Raw genomic sequence first — 16,940 nt, 5'->3', positions numbered from 1 at the left:
GCCGCAGCAAGTGGCATAGGAGAGCTCTATTATAACGCACCTTTCATATATCAACGTGGCTAATAACACTTAACACCTACTATGATAATAAACCCCAGATCAAACAAAGAATCCAGCTTCTCTAGAACGCAGAACACCAAAGGAAAGTGACATTGCTTGGATCTTCTGCAATGTCTGCTGGCTTTGACACGGACACAGCCTGGTTGCAAATCGCGAGACCCATTCAGAGCAAGGTTCGATGCATTTCCGTTTGCAGTAGGACTATGAGGCACTGTGTACGAACATTTAAAACCTGGCCTAGACAGGGTTAACTGAAATATGAGGTATTGTGAAACAGGAACCTTTTTTTTTTTTCTTTTTTTTTTTTTTTTGGGAATAGAGCAGTAAAATCACATTAAGTAAAAATTGATCACATAAAAACCAAAAAATCTACCAAAACCAAAAGAAAAAAAAAAAACAAACAAATGCTGTCAATAATATAATTTTCTATGAGAAAATTAAACCCTCTAACATGGCAGTATATGACATTGTATAACAAAAAACAAACTGATCCACAAAATAGCAGCAAAACACAATGACAAAGATACAGAAAAGCAATGTTAATTCTTTTTTTTCTTTTTTTTTTTCTTCCTTCCTTTTTTTTTTTCCTCAAACCATGCTGGGAATTTCTCCATAGCAGCTCAATAAAAAATGGAGCATCCACTCCTTTTCTTTTCTCTTTTGCCTTTTTTTTTATTTCTTTTTCCTTTTTTTTTCCTTTTTTTTTAAATGTCATTGGGGTTTTCTTGTTGGGTTTTTTTGTTTGTTTGTTTGTTTTTGTCATTTTTTTGCTATTTTCTATTATTTTTTTTTTTACAATCAACACCTTAGCGGCAGTTTTACTTTTTTCCTCACATACATTTCACCATCACATTCTCCTCGAGCATCAACTTCAACAGCTATGTCCACGTCCCTTCAGCTACTTTCTAAAATAATAATAAAAAAGATACATAGCCAAGATGTGCAAATTTTCTATTTGTAGCTAAATAAAAATTAAAAAAGACCAAAAAAACAATTAAAACCCAGGGTGTATACTGGAGTAAGATCTTTCAAGTAGTCCAATTTTCATCTCTATTAACTATGGTGAGTTGATTTAATGCTGAGACTGCTTTTTGAAACTGGCTAGTAGGAAGGGGCCAAATTGACTGCTTGGGTTTGAGGTTGTTCTTTGAAGCGTTTCCTTTTCGCTGTGTTGAAACTGCAACCTCCAGGGCAGAAAGACTTTGTGGGGCTGGTTTGTTTTGCTTTCCAAAGGGGCGATTGCATTATTTTACAATTCATACTGGCCTTACCAACATCCTCTGCAATAAATATTCTTTTTTTAGCCTTAACTATAAATTATATATTTTAGTGTTTAAAAACCTTCAGTTGTAAAACATCTAGCGCGACAAGCCTTAAACTATCTGTCCTATATGTGAACCTTTAAGGCCCCTAATTTATAAAGATGAGTTGGCACCAAAGGATTCTAAACTTCAGCTTTTCTATAGAAAAGGATAGGAAGATATCCTGGCAATTTGTGACTGGAATTTCTCTCACTGGAACACAACCTTCGTTAAAAAAAACCACATCACCTCTCCTCTAACACCATAGTTCAATGCACTTGCTTTGCAATTCCAAGTTTGCCAACAAGCACTTTTATATATTTCCAAACCATTCCATTAAAAAAAAAACCAAACCAAAAAAACAAAATTCCCACACAATAAAAGAATGTATTTCCTATAGCTAATGGACTGAAAGTGCTTTGAATGGAATGGTTTTAGAATATTACAAACAAAACAACAACAACAACAAAAGACTGAACTGTGGATTGAACCTGACCATAATGACGCTGAATATCTGTGGGGTCAGACCAGCAATTTTTTTCTTTTTTTACACAGGTAACTACAAAAATATGAAGATTACAAAAATAGAATATATTACGTCACTATTTGGGTTTCTCTTTATAATAGAGTATCGTAGGAGTAGTACATTGGCCTTTCCCAACAATGCTCAGCTGGAACCCTACAAATGCCTTATGCACAGGCAATCCACAGGCACAAAAAAAAAAAAGGATTAACATATAATAATGCTGCATACTAACATACACTAACTTATGGGTTACGTTAACCATTTATAAGGTGAAGAGGATAAAAAACCAAAAAAAACCCAAAACAAACCTAAGGAAATAAAATAAACATTTACAGATGAATTATAAAGTGACTAAATGCATAAGCAAGCAAGATACAGAAAAGCCTAGAACTGCCTTAAAGCTATGCTTTTTAAAGGGAAAAAAAAAACAAACCCAAAGAATATTTCATTTACTATCTAAAACAAAACAAAACGAAACAAAGAATACCTCTTCTACTTTAAAAATGGTTGGTTGGTTTTATATGTAAGAAATCAAATCTAATACCTCCCCTGGAGACATTTTGTGTGTTAATGCCTATTTTTACAACATACAGACAAGAACACTTTAATATAAAAACTAGTTGATTATTATTGTATAAAATCCTCTATTTTTGTAGCACAAACCCCTGGGGGTAATGCAAATACTATTTTTTTCCTTTTTTTTTAAGACAGTTTTTGGGGTATTTTTTTGTGTTTATTCGTTTGTTTGAAGTCACAGATGGAAGGGAGACAGAGCAAGGAAAAATATAGCGAGACTGGTCTGGTTTTCCCTTCTGGTATAAAAATGTCCTGGAGAAAAGGGTTTCTGCAGGGGAGATCCTGATGCTGATTCCTTCTCAGATGCCCTTTCTTTGTCTGCTTTTGTTGCCAAGCAAACCCATTAGAAGTCCTCTTAAATGTTCACATCTCGCACATCAGTAGGTGTGCAGGAAAGGTCTGCTTCATCCTCTACAGTCTTTGTTTCTGAAGATACGTTGTGCTGCTGTGCCTGACGTAGACTGGATTCAAGGAGGGATTCAATCTGTTCTTGGCAGGCTCGTAAACAATCCTAGAGAAGATTAAATGGAAGGAGAAAAAGACCCAGAGTCCTTTAGAAACTAAACAGTAAGATCACAGGCCAAATACCATTTCTTGAAAAAGCAAGAGAAATAGATCAAAGTCATTTGGGAGGGCAGCAGAGTGAAAGGAGTGTGGGGAGAGCAAGGGAACACTGAATAGTTAGTGAACAGATTGGACAAGCCTAGATCCAGACTTCAGCAACTAACTCCTGCCACCTTCTGCATAATGATCTAGGACAGCATGTCCTTACATGGTCCTCTGGACAAACCATGGCTGCTCTTCTGTTAAGTCTCAGCCCACAGGTCTACTGTGAAACTGAGCGAGAGTAGAGTTGGTCGCTTCTACTACAGAAACATTTTGGCAGGACAATCTAGTAGAAGTGATGGTCACAAAGAGAGTTTTTCCAGGCTGAATTCTGATAATACAAAGTTCTTAGATAGAAATGCCATGGATCTATTTAGATATACAAACCACTCCTGCTAAATCCAGCAGCAGCCAGCTCAAGTTAGCCAACTGAGCTCTAACTCAGAAACCATCTCAGAAAACACAGTAATGGACTATATGCTCTTTCAGAAGCACCACAAAGCATCTTCATAACCATGCATTGTAAAGTGCTGCCAAGCTTTCACTTTGCTACCCCACTCACCATGAAACCTCAGTCAAGGGGAGACCTCTCTCCCTTGCTTCAAGAGCACTTTCTCAGAGCTGAATGCACAAACTATCCTACTGAGTGCTCAGGGGGAGTCCAAGGACCTCGCTGCATGTCACAGGCTTTGGTGTGAATTCAAAGCATAAAGCACCAAGCATGAGCACATCTCCTGTGGGGAAAGATAACTTTCCCTGGGCATTAAACCACACTGTGTTACTCTATCCAATTCTACCTACTGACCCTCAGCAAGCAGAAGTGGAGAAGGCCCTGTTAGCTCAACCTGCCCTGCCTGCTGCAGGCTATGGCTGCGTTCCTCAGAGCCATGCAGTGACACAAGCGGTGCCTTCAACAGGCAAAACAATCACACCAGGTTTTGCCAGAATTCCTCCAGCGTGCTGTTTACTCACATCTTTGTAACAAACATCCTAAGCTTTTCCCCCACTTATTTAACTCTGTGTATTAAGGACTTTGAAGTTTCCTTTCAGTCCTGCCTTTTCTGCTTTAACCTATGACATGTGTTAGCCCTTGCGGTGAACCCAGTCTTCCATGATAAATTGCCGTCAAAAGTGTTAGGATGTGCATGACTGAGAATGAATGTTGTTTTCCTGAGAGGGTGACCTGCCTGCTGTTTTCTTTATTTCCCAGTTTCAATTCTGCCTTCATTCAGAAGCTTCTTGTGTGATCTACCAGCTTTTCACTGATTCCACTACCACAAGAATCTCCTCTGCCACCAATAAGGGCACATGGCATTTGGGGTAAAATAAGATTAGAAACCCAAGCAAACAATTCTCTGCGAGTCCTTTCTGAGAGAGAGGGAGGTTAATCCTACCTCTAAGCAGATCAGACCATCAGTTACAGCTCACTGAAAACACATAACCTATGACCTTTCCTGGTTTAAACCCTAGTGTAATATTTCCTCTTGACAGAGACACACAGCGTTTTAAATGACAAAAAGAAACGCCTCATATCCTAAAGTCATCATGCCTTTGGCTCCTGCATACCTCTGGCCTTCACAATAAGACCTCTGTGAGGTCCTTTCACCCCTTCCCCCCCAATATATGATGGATCAATCCTGACTGTAAGGCTTCTACCTGCATGTCCTGGCCCATGTTCCTCAGTCTCACTTGGAACTGGATGTATTCAACAGCAGCTGATGAATGAAGACAGGGTTGGGTGTTTTGGGGTTTACAAACCCAGGCCCCTTTGAAGAGAATTGTTTTTAACAAGGTAGCATGTTCAGTGTTTCAAACAGCCAATTCCTTTTCAGAGCAAAATGAACCCTTTTGGTTTTTTGGCTGGGAGAAAGGAGGTAGATATTTTTTGTGTGTGTTTCCTTTTTTAATCCTCAGCATTTGCATATACCATATGTGAGCTCTGAAAACTAAAACCATTTGAAAGAATTTCTGTCAATACCTATTCTTCTCCCTCTGAGATCCAGTTATGAATAATGACACAGGACTAAGGAATTAAAAGGTAACTCTGGACCAAAGAGTTCTTTTTCTCTCCTGTAAGATTCTCAAGAGTATGTTGTAGCTGTATTCTTTAAAACACAATCTTTACCATTTATCATGAACAGACTACAACTTAAGCTGGAGTTGAACAAACTATTTTTTAAATGTTCTAGGCATGTTTTGTTCTTTTTTTATTCAGTCACTAATAGTTTGTCTGCAGGCATGTATTAGAGCTAGCAAAAATAACTGCAAAATACAAAATTCACTGGGAACAACCTCACCATAGCTTTTTCTTTCTCAATACTTCTCCACACTGAAAAGCAAATAGAAAACTTGTGCATTACTCTGATAACTTCTCCCAACAACTCTTCTGCCTCACTACTCAAATTTTCAATGCTCACAGTTTGTTCAAGGTCATAAACCCTTCCTAGATTAATTAAGCTCCTCAGTGAAGAAACAAAAAAAAAGCCTTGCTAGCTTAACTGATGTGGTCAAATACCTTCAACACACACAGCAGACATGATCAGACTGCAGGGTCAGATACTAAAGGACACAAACAACAACAACAATTAAACTACTTGGGAATCCTTTGTGACTGCCTGACCTGGTGTGGATAGCAAGCATGTGTTTGAAGGTGCCTCTGAGTAGGGGCAGGCAGGAGACTAATTCCAATGCACTCTTAACAGAGAGCATAGAGACCCAACCTAATCTAGTTTAGCAAATTTCTGGCCTGGAAATGAATGTCAGGTAAAATTCAATCTGTTTGGATGATGGGGTCAAGAATAGAATGATGGAAGACAGCCCAAGACTTCTAATTGTGATTATCTGACTTCTAATTACCCCTGATCAAAGGCAAAATGGGAAATTGGACTCCTACCAATGTAAACATGAACCATAAAGGAATTCCAATCAGGTGATACTCATTTTACTTTAGATTCATCTTTTTTTCAGACTAAAGGTAAAGAAGTGTAATTATATAACCTGAAATCCAGCAGACCAGCTGCTCTAGCTAATACCCAGGGAAAGTGTTAGCCATGTTACAATGCATGCTCTTAATAGAGAAGCCAGTATAAAATGTGTTCATTTGTGTGCTCTGACCCAGGGAACCATCACTGTGGAGTAACAAACTTCATACACCTGTAAGTGAAAGAAGGCAACAAACAAGGAGCATTGGATAGCAGGGATTACACAGGAAGAGCTTGTGGGCAGTTCTCTACGCAGGGGAATCATCCCAGTGCGAAACCAAGCAGTGTGCTCTACCCAAAGCACCAGCAGTAAAAAGATGCTGTTGCCTTACTCCATTCCAAACACAACAGTGTATTTACACATGCATATCATGTATCAATTTATGATGAATATTTTCTGTAGCAACCTTTACAAAAAACCTTACTTCTAACTCTAGCTGCTCAACACAAATATATTTAGCAATGGAAGATGGAGGGGAGTTACTTCTTTTCAAAGCTTTTAAGTTCAGGTCATAGAGAGGGTGGTCTGGCAATAACTCTGGACAATCAGAAATAAGCCAGAATTCTCCTTCTTGCTAAAACTACCTTCTTTTCTTTTAAAAGAGCTCTGTCATCAACTGAGTCAAGTCACATCAGGACATGCTGCTGTTCTCCAAAATGTGAGGTTCTGTTTCAATGCTCTCTATCAAGGATGATTAAGTAATGCTGTTTGCATCAGCTACTGTCAGCACAGATAGCAAGCCTAGCACTTTATCTCCATACCTGCTTCAAACATCTCCCACTGGATAGTGGCCAGCAATACACTGAAACATCTACATTGCACAAAGTGGCTAAAATGTGCATACCTAACTGAGCAGCATTTGATTTCAGCATCTGAAGTTCTACTACTTAACCTTTCAGCACTGGATCCCTAGTACCTTAGCTGCAGTACTACGAATGGCAAAAGTAACATGCTCAATACTGAGGCATCAATTCAGGTGATCAGAATAATAGACTGAGATCAGATTTGCCAGCAATTGTTTCACACAGTCTATCTAAAGTAAAATATTCTTTTGTGAATAATGAATCATGGTGATGCATTCATCTCTCCAGACATCACTCGATCCTATCCACAAAGTCCAGTTATGCAAACCCTGCCTTGAGGCACCTGGACAAGTACAGTTCTCTGTGTATTTAAATTACTAACATGTAAAATAATTCAACAGCATCTCCAAGATTCTGCTGCTAACCACAGAGGTGTCTTTATCTGACTCATTGTCCAGTGCTTGGAGACCTCACAAGAACCTTTTTAAAGCATCTATTTATTGGTCTTCCACATTGTTACAAAACAAAGCTCAACTCTGCCCCAACTTCACACACCATTATGACATGGATCATTGACTTTAGGTCTTCCTTGTGGGCTCCCTTCTTGGCTCATTCAGTCATGAAAGGTTTATTGCTCACTAGTTACTGATGTGCATCTCCTGGAAGCTGCAGGGCAAAATGAGAGTCCTGTGAGGACCATCTACCTTGTCAGAAAGTCATGGGACAAGCATTTGTTCCAAAAAGGAATTCAATACCAGCTACTGTGCAGGTCTAGCACGTAATAAACCAAATTAGATCATTAGAACTCTTTTAAGAAGGGCTTTTTCACACCACTTGGCACAATAAAAAGCCTCAAGAATGGTCAAAGATAAGGTCAGAGATACCATGAGGTCTCTGTAACCATTTCCTTGTCTATTTTCAAAGTTTAGTTTTACACAGACTCCTGGTTTAAGTCGATGCAGGGTTTCCTTTGTTTGGCACTTCCCTCACACACATCAGAGCTGCATGTGGCATTGCTATCAGTGAGCTGCAGCAGTGTCATCACAGATTATTAATGAGTGTAACGACATCTAGATAACTAGGATGGACACGAGAACACATTCAAAAACCCCATTCTGAGACTGAGTGGTATCAAGATTTGCTGTCAGATTAGCCACTATGCAGTAAGCAGGCATTCATTCTTAAACTCTAAGGTAGGAATCAACCAAGAGAAAGTCACTTACCGGATCACATTTGATAACTTGTGATAGGAAATGTGTGAGGCATTGATAGGAGAGGAGAGTGTTAGTGTTTCCCAGATGCAGGCCTTGCACAGCTGCTACCACACTGCCAGCTGCGATCATGGAAGGTGGGTTTGAAATAAATTTAATATCTGTATGAAGAAAGAAGAGAGGGAAAAAAAAAAGACTGAAATGATTGCTTTAGAAGCCTGCCCATACACATACACTCTGCTACCAGCATGGCCTCAGCTGCCAACTACTACATCCCAAAAAAGGTCGGGAAAATGGTGAGCAGAAAGGTGCCTCCTGCTCTCAACTGTTACAGGTCCAAACCTGTCAACATTTCTCCACATGGGCAGCTGTGCTTCAGTGAGTAGCCCTTCCTCCTCCTGAGCCTGAGTGGCCACTCACCACACTGAGCTATTTTTATCAGGAGCCGGGCCCCCGTTCTTCAAATGTTAAAATACTTTGCTCATGTCTATAATGCCACTGCAGTCAATGGCACCATACAGCTGAGAAAACCTTTTGGCATTCTGAAGTGTTCTGCATGATCAGATCCTAGGTGCACTCCAGTAAGGAGTTCTTGGGCCCTTGAGAGCAGAAACCTTTGCACTGACATTCAAAGGAATATAGCTTTAATGAACAACATCACCAAAAAGAAAGGAAGAGAGACTGCTTAACCCTGTCAGGAGGCAGATAATCTATATTTAAATCAAGGTTTCATCTTAAAAATGCTTTGTCTCAACCTAGTCTCTTGTCAGTGGCTGCCATCCATCCTGGCAACAGGGATTTAATGTAAATGTGGCATAACTAAGTGACGGGGGTCCCAAGAATTGGCGGACAATCAGTTACATTCTGATGTGACACCATGCTGACAAGAGGCTGGGCCCCCTTCCAGACTGCATTGCTGTAGGTCTCTCCACAAAGCCACTCCCATGATTCCTTAAGGGGCTATCTCTGCCATTTAGCGTGGGCTTGGTTTGGGTTTTGTTTTGTTTTGCTGAGGGTTTTTTTAATAAGAATAATCCACATTTTAATGCTAAGACTCTTGCTGCCAAACAGGAATGTGTTTGATCTGTGGCAGTGTACACCTTGGAGGAGAGTCAGAAATAAAGGCAGTAAGTGGCACAAGTAAAGGTCTAATTTTGTCAGGAAGAAAGGGAAATACCACATTATACACAAGAACCTGAGATACATTCTTTCAGCTTTTATCAGACTACAACTTCCTCTGGGTTGAAAAAATATAAACCATCTGTCAAACCCTTGAATGAAATCAAAGGACTGGACAGCTTAGAGGGCTCAGTGGAACAGTTTAAGTATTAAATCATGCATCTCCTTTATTATGATAAAATAACTTTTGTGTCAATGTTTTACCAGTGAAACCAAAGCCTTCGGGACTGTGCAAGTCCTCTCTCTGAGTCTATTCATATACCTCTGACACTCCATTGTAGCCCTGACCAATACCCACCTTCAAAGGGACATTTTTGCCCAGTGTTCTATGAACCTTCACAATCACATTCTATGAACCTTCAAGTTCAACTGATAGGATGAACTGTGGCCAAACTTTTGTGATGCACTGCCTGCAAAAAGGCAAGCTTGATCTCAAGTCACCTCATTTCTGTTTCCACACTTAAAATAAATACAAGTTTATTCCCTGTTCCTCATTGTCCATTCCCAGGCAGATAGGAACACACACAACCTTCTAACCAAGCTCAGCGTTCCCCACAAAGCAGCCCAAACTGCTTACTGATACTAAGCACATGGTAATGCCAGGCCCCTGGCTGAAGTGCTGATGGAGGGCTGCAGGTAGCCTTCAGAAGTGAGGGCTTTCAGTGGCAGGCATGAATTTCACCATGCTTGGGTTGCTCAGAGAGGCAAGGTGGCGGTGTGTTCGTGACACTATTGACTGAGCTCCACAAACAGAACATGGCCAAAATGTGTCACTTTAATGAGCCTGTCTTGACAGGACCACGGTTGGCATTAATATTTGTGTTCTTCTTTTAAATGGAGCAGTAAACAAGAACATGAATTCATAGTCACACCCTCATTCTTTCCAAGGTGGAAAAGTGATAATGAAGTTTAAATGATCAGTTTGTGTCTGTCCCTATAACCACTCCAGACAAGCAGCATGGACTGCCTTTTTGTTGCAACTCAACAAGGAATTATTTGTGGCAGAGGCCACTAATTTCAGCATATTAATCAGGGGGCCCTCTCGCCTGTAATTGGATGCCCCCAAGTGAAGAGTGTGGCATCATTGTCAGCCTCCATCGCCTCATCTTGCGCTATTGAGCGCTCAGGAACAAGGGGGCTTCGGTGAGATGAATTAGACCTGACACAACCACAATGGGGTAGGGGGCCCCATCAATTGAAGCACACATCCCCAGTAGCCTATCTGAGACTTCATCCAAAAAGAATAAACAACTTCAGCGTTGTTAAAAAGAGAGAGAGAGGGAGAGAGAGAGAGAGGAGGGGGAGGAGAGAGAAGAATGCCAGCCACCCTGAAGGGAGGACAAAGCAGGCATATAGGCGCTGCAGCGCTTTAAAAAAAATTCCTAACAAGGCGAGTCACCCCTTTTCCTTTCTAAATGGAGCAGCAATTCCATCCGTCTGGAGAGCTGGGGGCTATGAATGAAAATCTTTTCATTGAGGCAAATCAAAACTGCGAACATAAATCACTTGCTGCAAGATGCAACAGGTTCCAACTGGTCACATACCTTGAGACTTCCAATTTTATAAAGGCCAGAGAATAGGAGAATTGTAACACACTCGTTTCAAAGGGGGAGCTTGCTTTCTCCATCCCAGAGGAGGAAAGCAGCAACAATAATAATAATAATAATAGCAATAATAATAATATAAAAGGAGCCTGCTATGTTTTGATAACCGGAGAAACATAATGAAATGCTGAAGCTCCAATATTTGTTTATGCTTGCATAGAGCTGCAGTTCTCCCTCAACACTGGTCTTAACTTGGGCCAAAAGAGGCCTGCTTCCTTTTGAGCTCTCCCTGCCTTGCTAGGCCATGTGAAAGCCCCATTCATTAAGGTCAATTATGTGTTAACTTCAAACAACCCCTGGTAATTTTTTTTTCTTTTTCTCCTGAACCTACCACAGCACAAAGACATCCTTTGGTGAAAATGGATATTTCAAAACTAAACCAAATCAAACAAATCCACTTCTGCTAGCCAGACAACTGAAGCAGCAGCTTAGAAGGAATTCCCCTCAACTTCACCTTGCAGCATAACCTTGTCTTTCTGGAGCAAGCACATACATACTCATCATCTACAAACACTCCCACAGCCTTCTCCTCCTTAAGCCAGTGGGTGGAGATTTTATTTTCTAAGCAACCATTACTTTGCTGTCTCTTCTTAGGAGACCCTCCTTTACAGCAGAGGACACAGACTGCACTTCAAGCAAAGAACATGCTGCACTTGCCCCTGAGGCCACTTAAGCCAGTGTCAGTGTTTCCAGTGGACTTTGGATTGGGCCCCACAGCATCCAGGCAGCACAACGCATTTGCAGTCCATCTAGGTTCATTTTGGCAAGGGGAAATACAACACAACCCAGCAACAGCAAAGCAAAGTCCAGATGCTACTTAAGCCACATGTGATCTTCACTAGCCAACAAAGAAGTTCTGAGGAAAGCAAGAGGTAGAGAAAATCCTGACATCCAAAAATAACAATAAAAACACAGTGTCTGGTGGCAGCTTTCCTGAGCTCTCCTTCCTCAGGCAAGATTCCCAGCTTCAGTAGGGAGCTGAAGAGGGCCCCAATGCTGGTGAGCTCAGCACTGTGTTTTTTAAAAGCTAAGTGAAACTCCCAGAACATGGTTCTCATTTAGTGATCCATTCTCCAGCTGTGGTGGGTAGCAGTGTTAAATTAAAGGCTTTGGATGTGCTTCCTAAAAGAAACATAACAACACCGACAGGATGATCAAAGTACTGGACTCCTAGCAAGTCTCCAACCTTTGAACTACTCTTGTTTTCATCCCTGTCATTGCCAGCACAACAACCTAGGTTAAACAGCCCCACATCCAAAGGGGAGGCTGGATAGCTGTTCCCTTAGCAAACAGCCGAGGAAGCTTCAACCTTACTGAATCACACCCTGGGAGTCACAGCAGCCTTATCTGGCAGAATCTGGCATGGAGTTAGGGCTGATTTTCCCAAAATGTTGCTGCAGGTAGTCTGAAGGCTGTTTGAAGGTTGTAGCACTCCGAACACCAAGCATTATCCCAGGCACTCTGACTTAGCAACTGCCCTTTATGCTGATGGTAGGCCCAAGAGGAAGAGCAAAGCCAGTGTTTATAAATCTTTCTTTTATGGCTTGGTCGTTCTATCTTTAGGCCTTGCAGTAGGGCCAGTTCTGTGAAATAAAACTTTTTCTTCTGAGTGCCTGCAATCTTTCTTCCATCTTTTTATACCAAATCCAACTCTGGAAAATAAACTACACAACCTTAATTGGTGCCACTGACCACAAAGGGATTCCACCGAGGTTTTCAGGTGTGGATACCTCTTCGCACGTCCAAACGCAGGCTCGATCCCTTTTATTTTTTTTAGCACAACTGCTACTGAATATTAACATTTACTAAAGTACTGTGTCTCCTTTGCACTAAGTTTTTATCAGTGTCAACGGAGCGTCTGGCATTCCTCTTTGCATGCTACTGCAAAAAGCCATTTGCTTTGGCTGCTTTTTCTTCCTTATTCTTTTGCCATTCCTGGATTGGTCTCGCCACGCTAAAAGCAAACGCACTGAACACGTTTTGTTTAAACGGAGAATCTTGCCTCTAGAACTTCCTTTGTCCCTGCTCCTCCACTCTGTCCTGTGGGAACAGCGGGATCTGGAGAACAGAAAGACTCTTCTAAACCCCTTTTTTTCCTTCCCTCTTCAGTGGGTAAAGCCAGCACATGTACGAATGCACACACACACAGAGTCCACATGCAAACATGGAACATCAAAGGACGAGCGCACGCCCGCACAGTGCCCTTGAAACCAAAGATCAGGCCTCTGCAAACCTGGCCTAGGGAACAGTCGGCATCTTTGGAGGCTGGCCCCGCACATGGCTTCAGCACAGCACGTGGTCAGAAGGGTGCAGATGGCAGCAGCTGGGTCCTGTGCCAGGAAAGCCTCTGTGCCGCGTGGCCCTCCTCCAATCCACCAGCCACCGAGGAGGGGGGAGAAAAGGCGACTTGAAGAGGGAAGTTTTAAACCCCCCACGCAGAGCTATTCACAAGCAAAATCTCCCTCCGCCTTTAAAACAGTCTTAAGAATGAATCCACACAGGCAGGGCTTCCCTGTGCAGGCAGTAAGCCTTTTGCAGCCGCCACACCAAACCCGGTGTGCAGCAGTGGAGAAATTGTGCCACGCCGAGATGCCGCTCCACAGCTCAGCTACAAAGAGAATGTGTGTGGGGGGGTGCTTCTTCCTCCCTGACAACACACATACTCGATTCAGAATCGAAATATCCTCTGAAAAAAACTTACCTCTGCAAAGTAATCCACCTTCTGCAAACAAGGGGCAATAACCAGGGCTTAAACTACCTGCACACAGCTCTGTGAGCTCGTTTAGACCACAGCTACGGGAGGCTTTAGCAGCCCGGGGGTAGGCGCGTGTAGGGGAGCGACACGCTTTGCTTAACGTGCAGGGCTCATACCTGTAGCGCACAGAGCCACAAAAGTCTGAGCATGTTTACGGATGATCTGCTTGGTGTCCTCTGCCAGAGGCATTTTAGTAAGGAAATGTTCAATGAAATCGTGGGGGGTCATTGCAGCCAGATTCCATTTCAGCTTATTCACCAGAAGCAGCTCCATTTGCTGCAACGAGAAGAGGGAGGGAAGGGGGAAGAAGAGAAGGGGAAGAGGGACAATGTGGTTAGCTCCAGTTGCACACGGCCGGCCGACCAGTATCCGCTGCTGGGCGAGTCAGCCCTCGGCCCTGCCCGCTTCGCCGGCCCAGGGCGTGTGCGTGTGAGGTGTGTGTGGGGTGGCCTGCCACGGTGAAGACCCGGTTCGACCAGGGGGTGCGTGCAGGAATTGGGCTGGGGGTGGTGTCACCAAACAAGTCCCGCCCGGGAAGCGCCCGCCGCAGCCCCCTGCGGGGCCGCCAGGGGGCGCCCACGCCCCGCTCAGCCGCGCGGTGCCGGCGGGTCCTCGCGGGGCAGCCCTGGGGGCGGCTGCTACCGGCGCAGGCATGGGCAAGGGCCTGGCCACGGCCTTCCGCCACGGCCATAGGCCCCTGGCATTGCTCTGGCCCCGGACCGCCGCCGCCCCCAGGGCTCCAGCTCCTGCGGCCGCGGGGAGCGGCTCTCACCCGTCGCCGGCAGCCCTGCTGGAGGCGAGGCAGCCCCCATCCCCGCCTGCCTCGCTGTCGGGGGGCTTCTCAATCGGTGGGTTTGATTTGGGGGTTTATTTGTTTTCTGTTTTTTTTTATCCTGAGGTGATTAAACGTGAAATTACCAGTAATTCGTCGGGTCTAATGGAGTTATCTGTATAAATGCACAGTTTTTCTGCGGTCAGAGGAATAGTTTCCTTCATTTTTGAAGCCACAAACATGCAGGTAGCTCCGAGCAATTGCAATCGGCTCTTCTTGAGGGGTTCAAACGACAAAAATCTGTCCAAATAATTCATAGCCAAGGGGAAAACTTCCTCTTCGCACTTCTGCTCCTCGCAAACCTGGAAGGAAAGAGATCGTTGAAGAATAATTTAATACAAGGAAAGCTGGGCTTGTCCTGCCACCCTCAGTTCCTCGCCCCCCAGGCTTTGCAGGGCAAGGATGAAGGAGAAGCGGGGGGGAAAGCAGTTGGGGGAAATGGATCAATAATGGGAAAACAGGCATCAAAGAAAATGAAAGTCACAAGTGACAAAGTGGGGAGAAATGTGGCGTTAGAAATCCTCAGGCGATTCATGGTTAAATGCGGGGGATGGGGAGGGGGGAGTGTGGGGAGCGTGGGGGGGGAATCGAAGAGGAGCTCTTCTGTCCCCATCTTTCCAGTCCCTACAACAAATTTTGTAAAAAGTGAAGAAAAAATAAAGTGGAGGAAAATGCGAACCCACCCCATGTGGAAATGGGGTGCAGAGCCGGGCTTTCCCCCGGGTTTATTTATTTCGCTTTTATTTTTTCATCTAATTTGCCGTTGTGCTGCCGATTGCTCGCTCTGGTCGAGACACAAAGGTGGCGGCCAGTCTCATTTCCCCAGACGTCATCTTTTCAAAAAATATTTAAAAATATTTAAAAAATTATTAGGGCTTTCAAAAAAGGTTGAAAATGAAGCGGCGGGAGTCCTTTACCGAACCCCGTGCCGATGGTCCTGCTGGGGGGCTCTGGGGAGACCCCCCGAAGTGAAATTCACCGCCTCCCTCTCTAGCCCTCCAGCACAGCCGGGCGCGACATTTCCCCGAGCAAGGCAGGGCGCTGCTCTTTCAAAAATTAATTAAAAATACATCGCGGGCACCCAGGGCTTCCGAAAAGGCATGAAAATGTAGCCCAGTTCCTGGGGCTCCCGCTGGGGACCCCCCAAGACGTGTAACACCAAGGGACGGGGACTTTTCCAACTCGCTTTTCCCAGGCGACCTTGCAGATCGCGGCCGCAGCACAAGCATGCCTTTGAGGGGTGACCACAGCCCGAGCCTCTCTTTGCGCTGAACAAAGAAACTTTCACCCTGCAGCTCCCCCCAGAAACGCAGGAGCCCCTCCAGCCGGTCCCCCTGCCCGCACCCCCAGCGGGCTCCCCCGGCCCCCTTGCCCCCGCTCTCCCCCCCCCCCCCAACACACACACACACACACACACACACCCCCTTGGCTTGCTCCCCGGGACTTTCTTAATTTTTTCTCTCGATTAATAAACACTTTTTGGTTTGCAAATAAAAAGAACAAAGATGGCGCATAATACTGGCACGGGCAGCCACTTGCATACGTGTACAAGGATATTAATTTAAAATAAAATCCCCCAGAAAAAATTAACTGGCAGGGCTGGCCGGGGGCTCGACAGCCAGGGCCGCTCCCCAGCGGGGCGGCGGACGGGGGGTACTGCTCTCCTCCACGCTCCCCTCCGCCGCTACCGCCTTGCCCCGACGGCCGGAAAAGGTACAGGGCACCCCCTCGACCCCCGACCCGGTGTGCCGGGGTTGGAGGAAGAGGGGTTGAGGAGGAGGGGTCGTCCCTGACCCTCCGCGGCTGGACCCGACTGCTGCAGCGGGGATAACGAAGTAGCAATAACGGCGGCGGCGATCGTAGCCCCGGCTCGCGGTCCCCTCGTTATAATCGGGCGTCTCGAAGGCAGAGCAACGCGTGCCCCGCCGGGGAGCTTATTTCGGATGGGGGGGTGGGGGAGCCGGGAGCCAGAGGAACTGGGGAATGGCTCTGCGGCTTAATTCATTTCGGTGCCGAAACTTGCAAAAGAAAATCCCCCAAAGATACAAACCTCCAACATCCAAGTGGCAACTATTTTCCTCATATATGGCAAGATTTCTTTCTGCACGCACTTGAAGTAGGAGACGGAGGGCGAGCAGGTCTCCTCCGCCTTCAACATTGTCTGCAGCACCCTGTCATTGAGGAGGTTGGCATCTAGGTAGGCTCGTCGGATGGTCTCCACCTCGCAGCACAGCAGCTGATGTTCCATGTCTGCCTCCGTCGTCTCAAGTCAGTTTTCTGCAGCAGGACTGAGTCAGTCGCTCTCTCGCTCTCTCTCTTCCCCTTCCAGGAGTCCCTTGGATGCTGCTTCTGCTACTGCCGCTACAGCCCTCTGGAGGCTGCAAAACTTTCTAACTTCCAACAAAACTCTCCTGTATAGTCCCTGTGACGTTAACTGTTGTTAAGCAGAGATCAAAGCACGAGAGAGAATGAGAAAGAGAGAGAGAGAGAGCCAAAAGCAAGGGG

General features: G+C 44.6%; 1 protein-coding gene across 1 annotated transcript; it reads right to left on the bottom strand.

The window, feature by feature from the left end:
* Window positions 1-2,818: 2,818 nt before the first annotated feature.
* Window positions 2,819-16,683, bottom strand: CCND1 (cyclin D1). Its single transcript, XM_054390504.1, has 5 exons — window positions 16,486-16,683; window positions 14,522-14,737; window positions 13,720-13,879; window positions 8,078-8,226; window positions 2,819-2,974 (listed from the first exon to the last, which is right to left on the bottom strand). The coding sequence occupies exons 1-5, from the start codon at window positions 16,681-16,683 to the stop codon at window positions 2,819-2,821; spliced, it is 879 nt and encodes a 292-aa protein (XP_054246479.1).
* Window positions 16,684-16,940: the final 257 nt, after the last annotated feature.

Source organism: Indicator indicator, chromosome 21, assembly GCF_027791375.1.
Source record: "Indicator indicator isolate 239-I01 chromosome 21, UM_Iind_1.1, whole genome shotgun sequence".
Classification (NCBI taxonomy): Eukaryota; Metazoa; Chordata; class Aves; order Piciformes; family Indicatoridae; genus Indicator; species Indicator indicator.
Note: the sequence above shows the minus strand (reverse complement) of the source record. Positions and strands in the feature narration are given on the sequence as shown.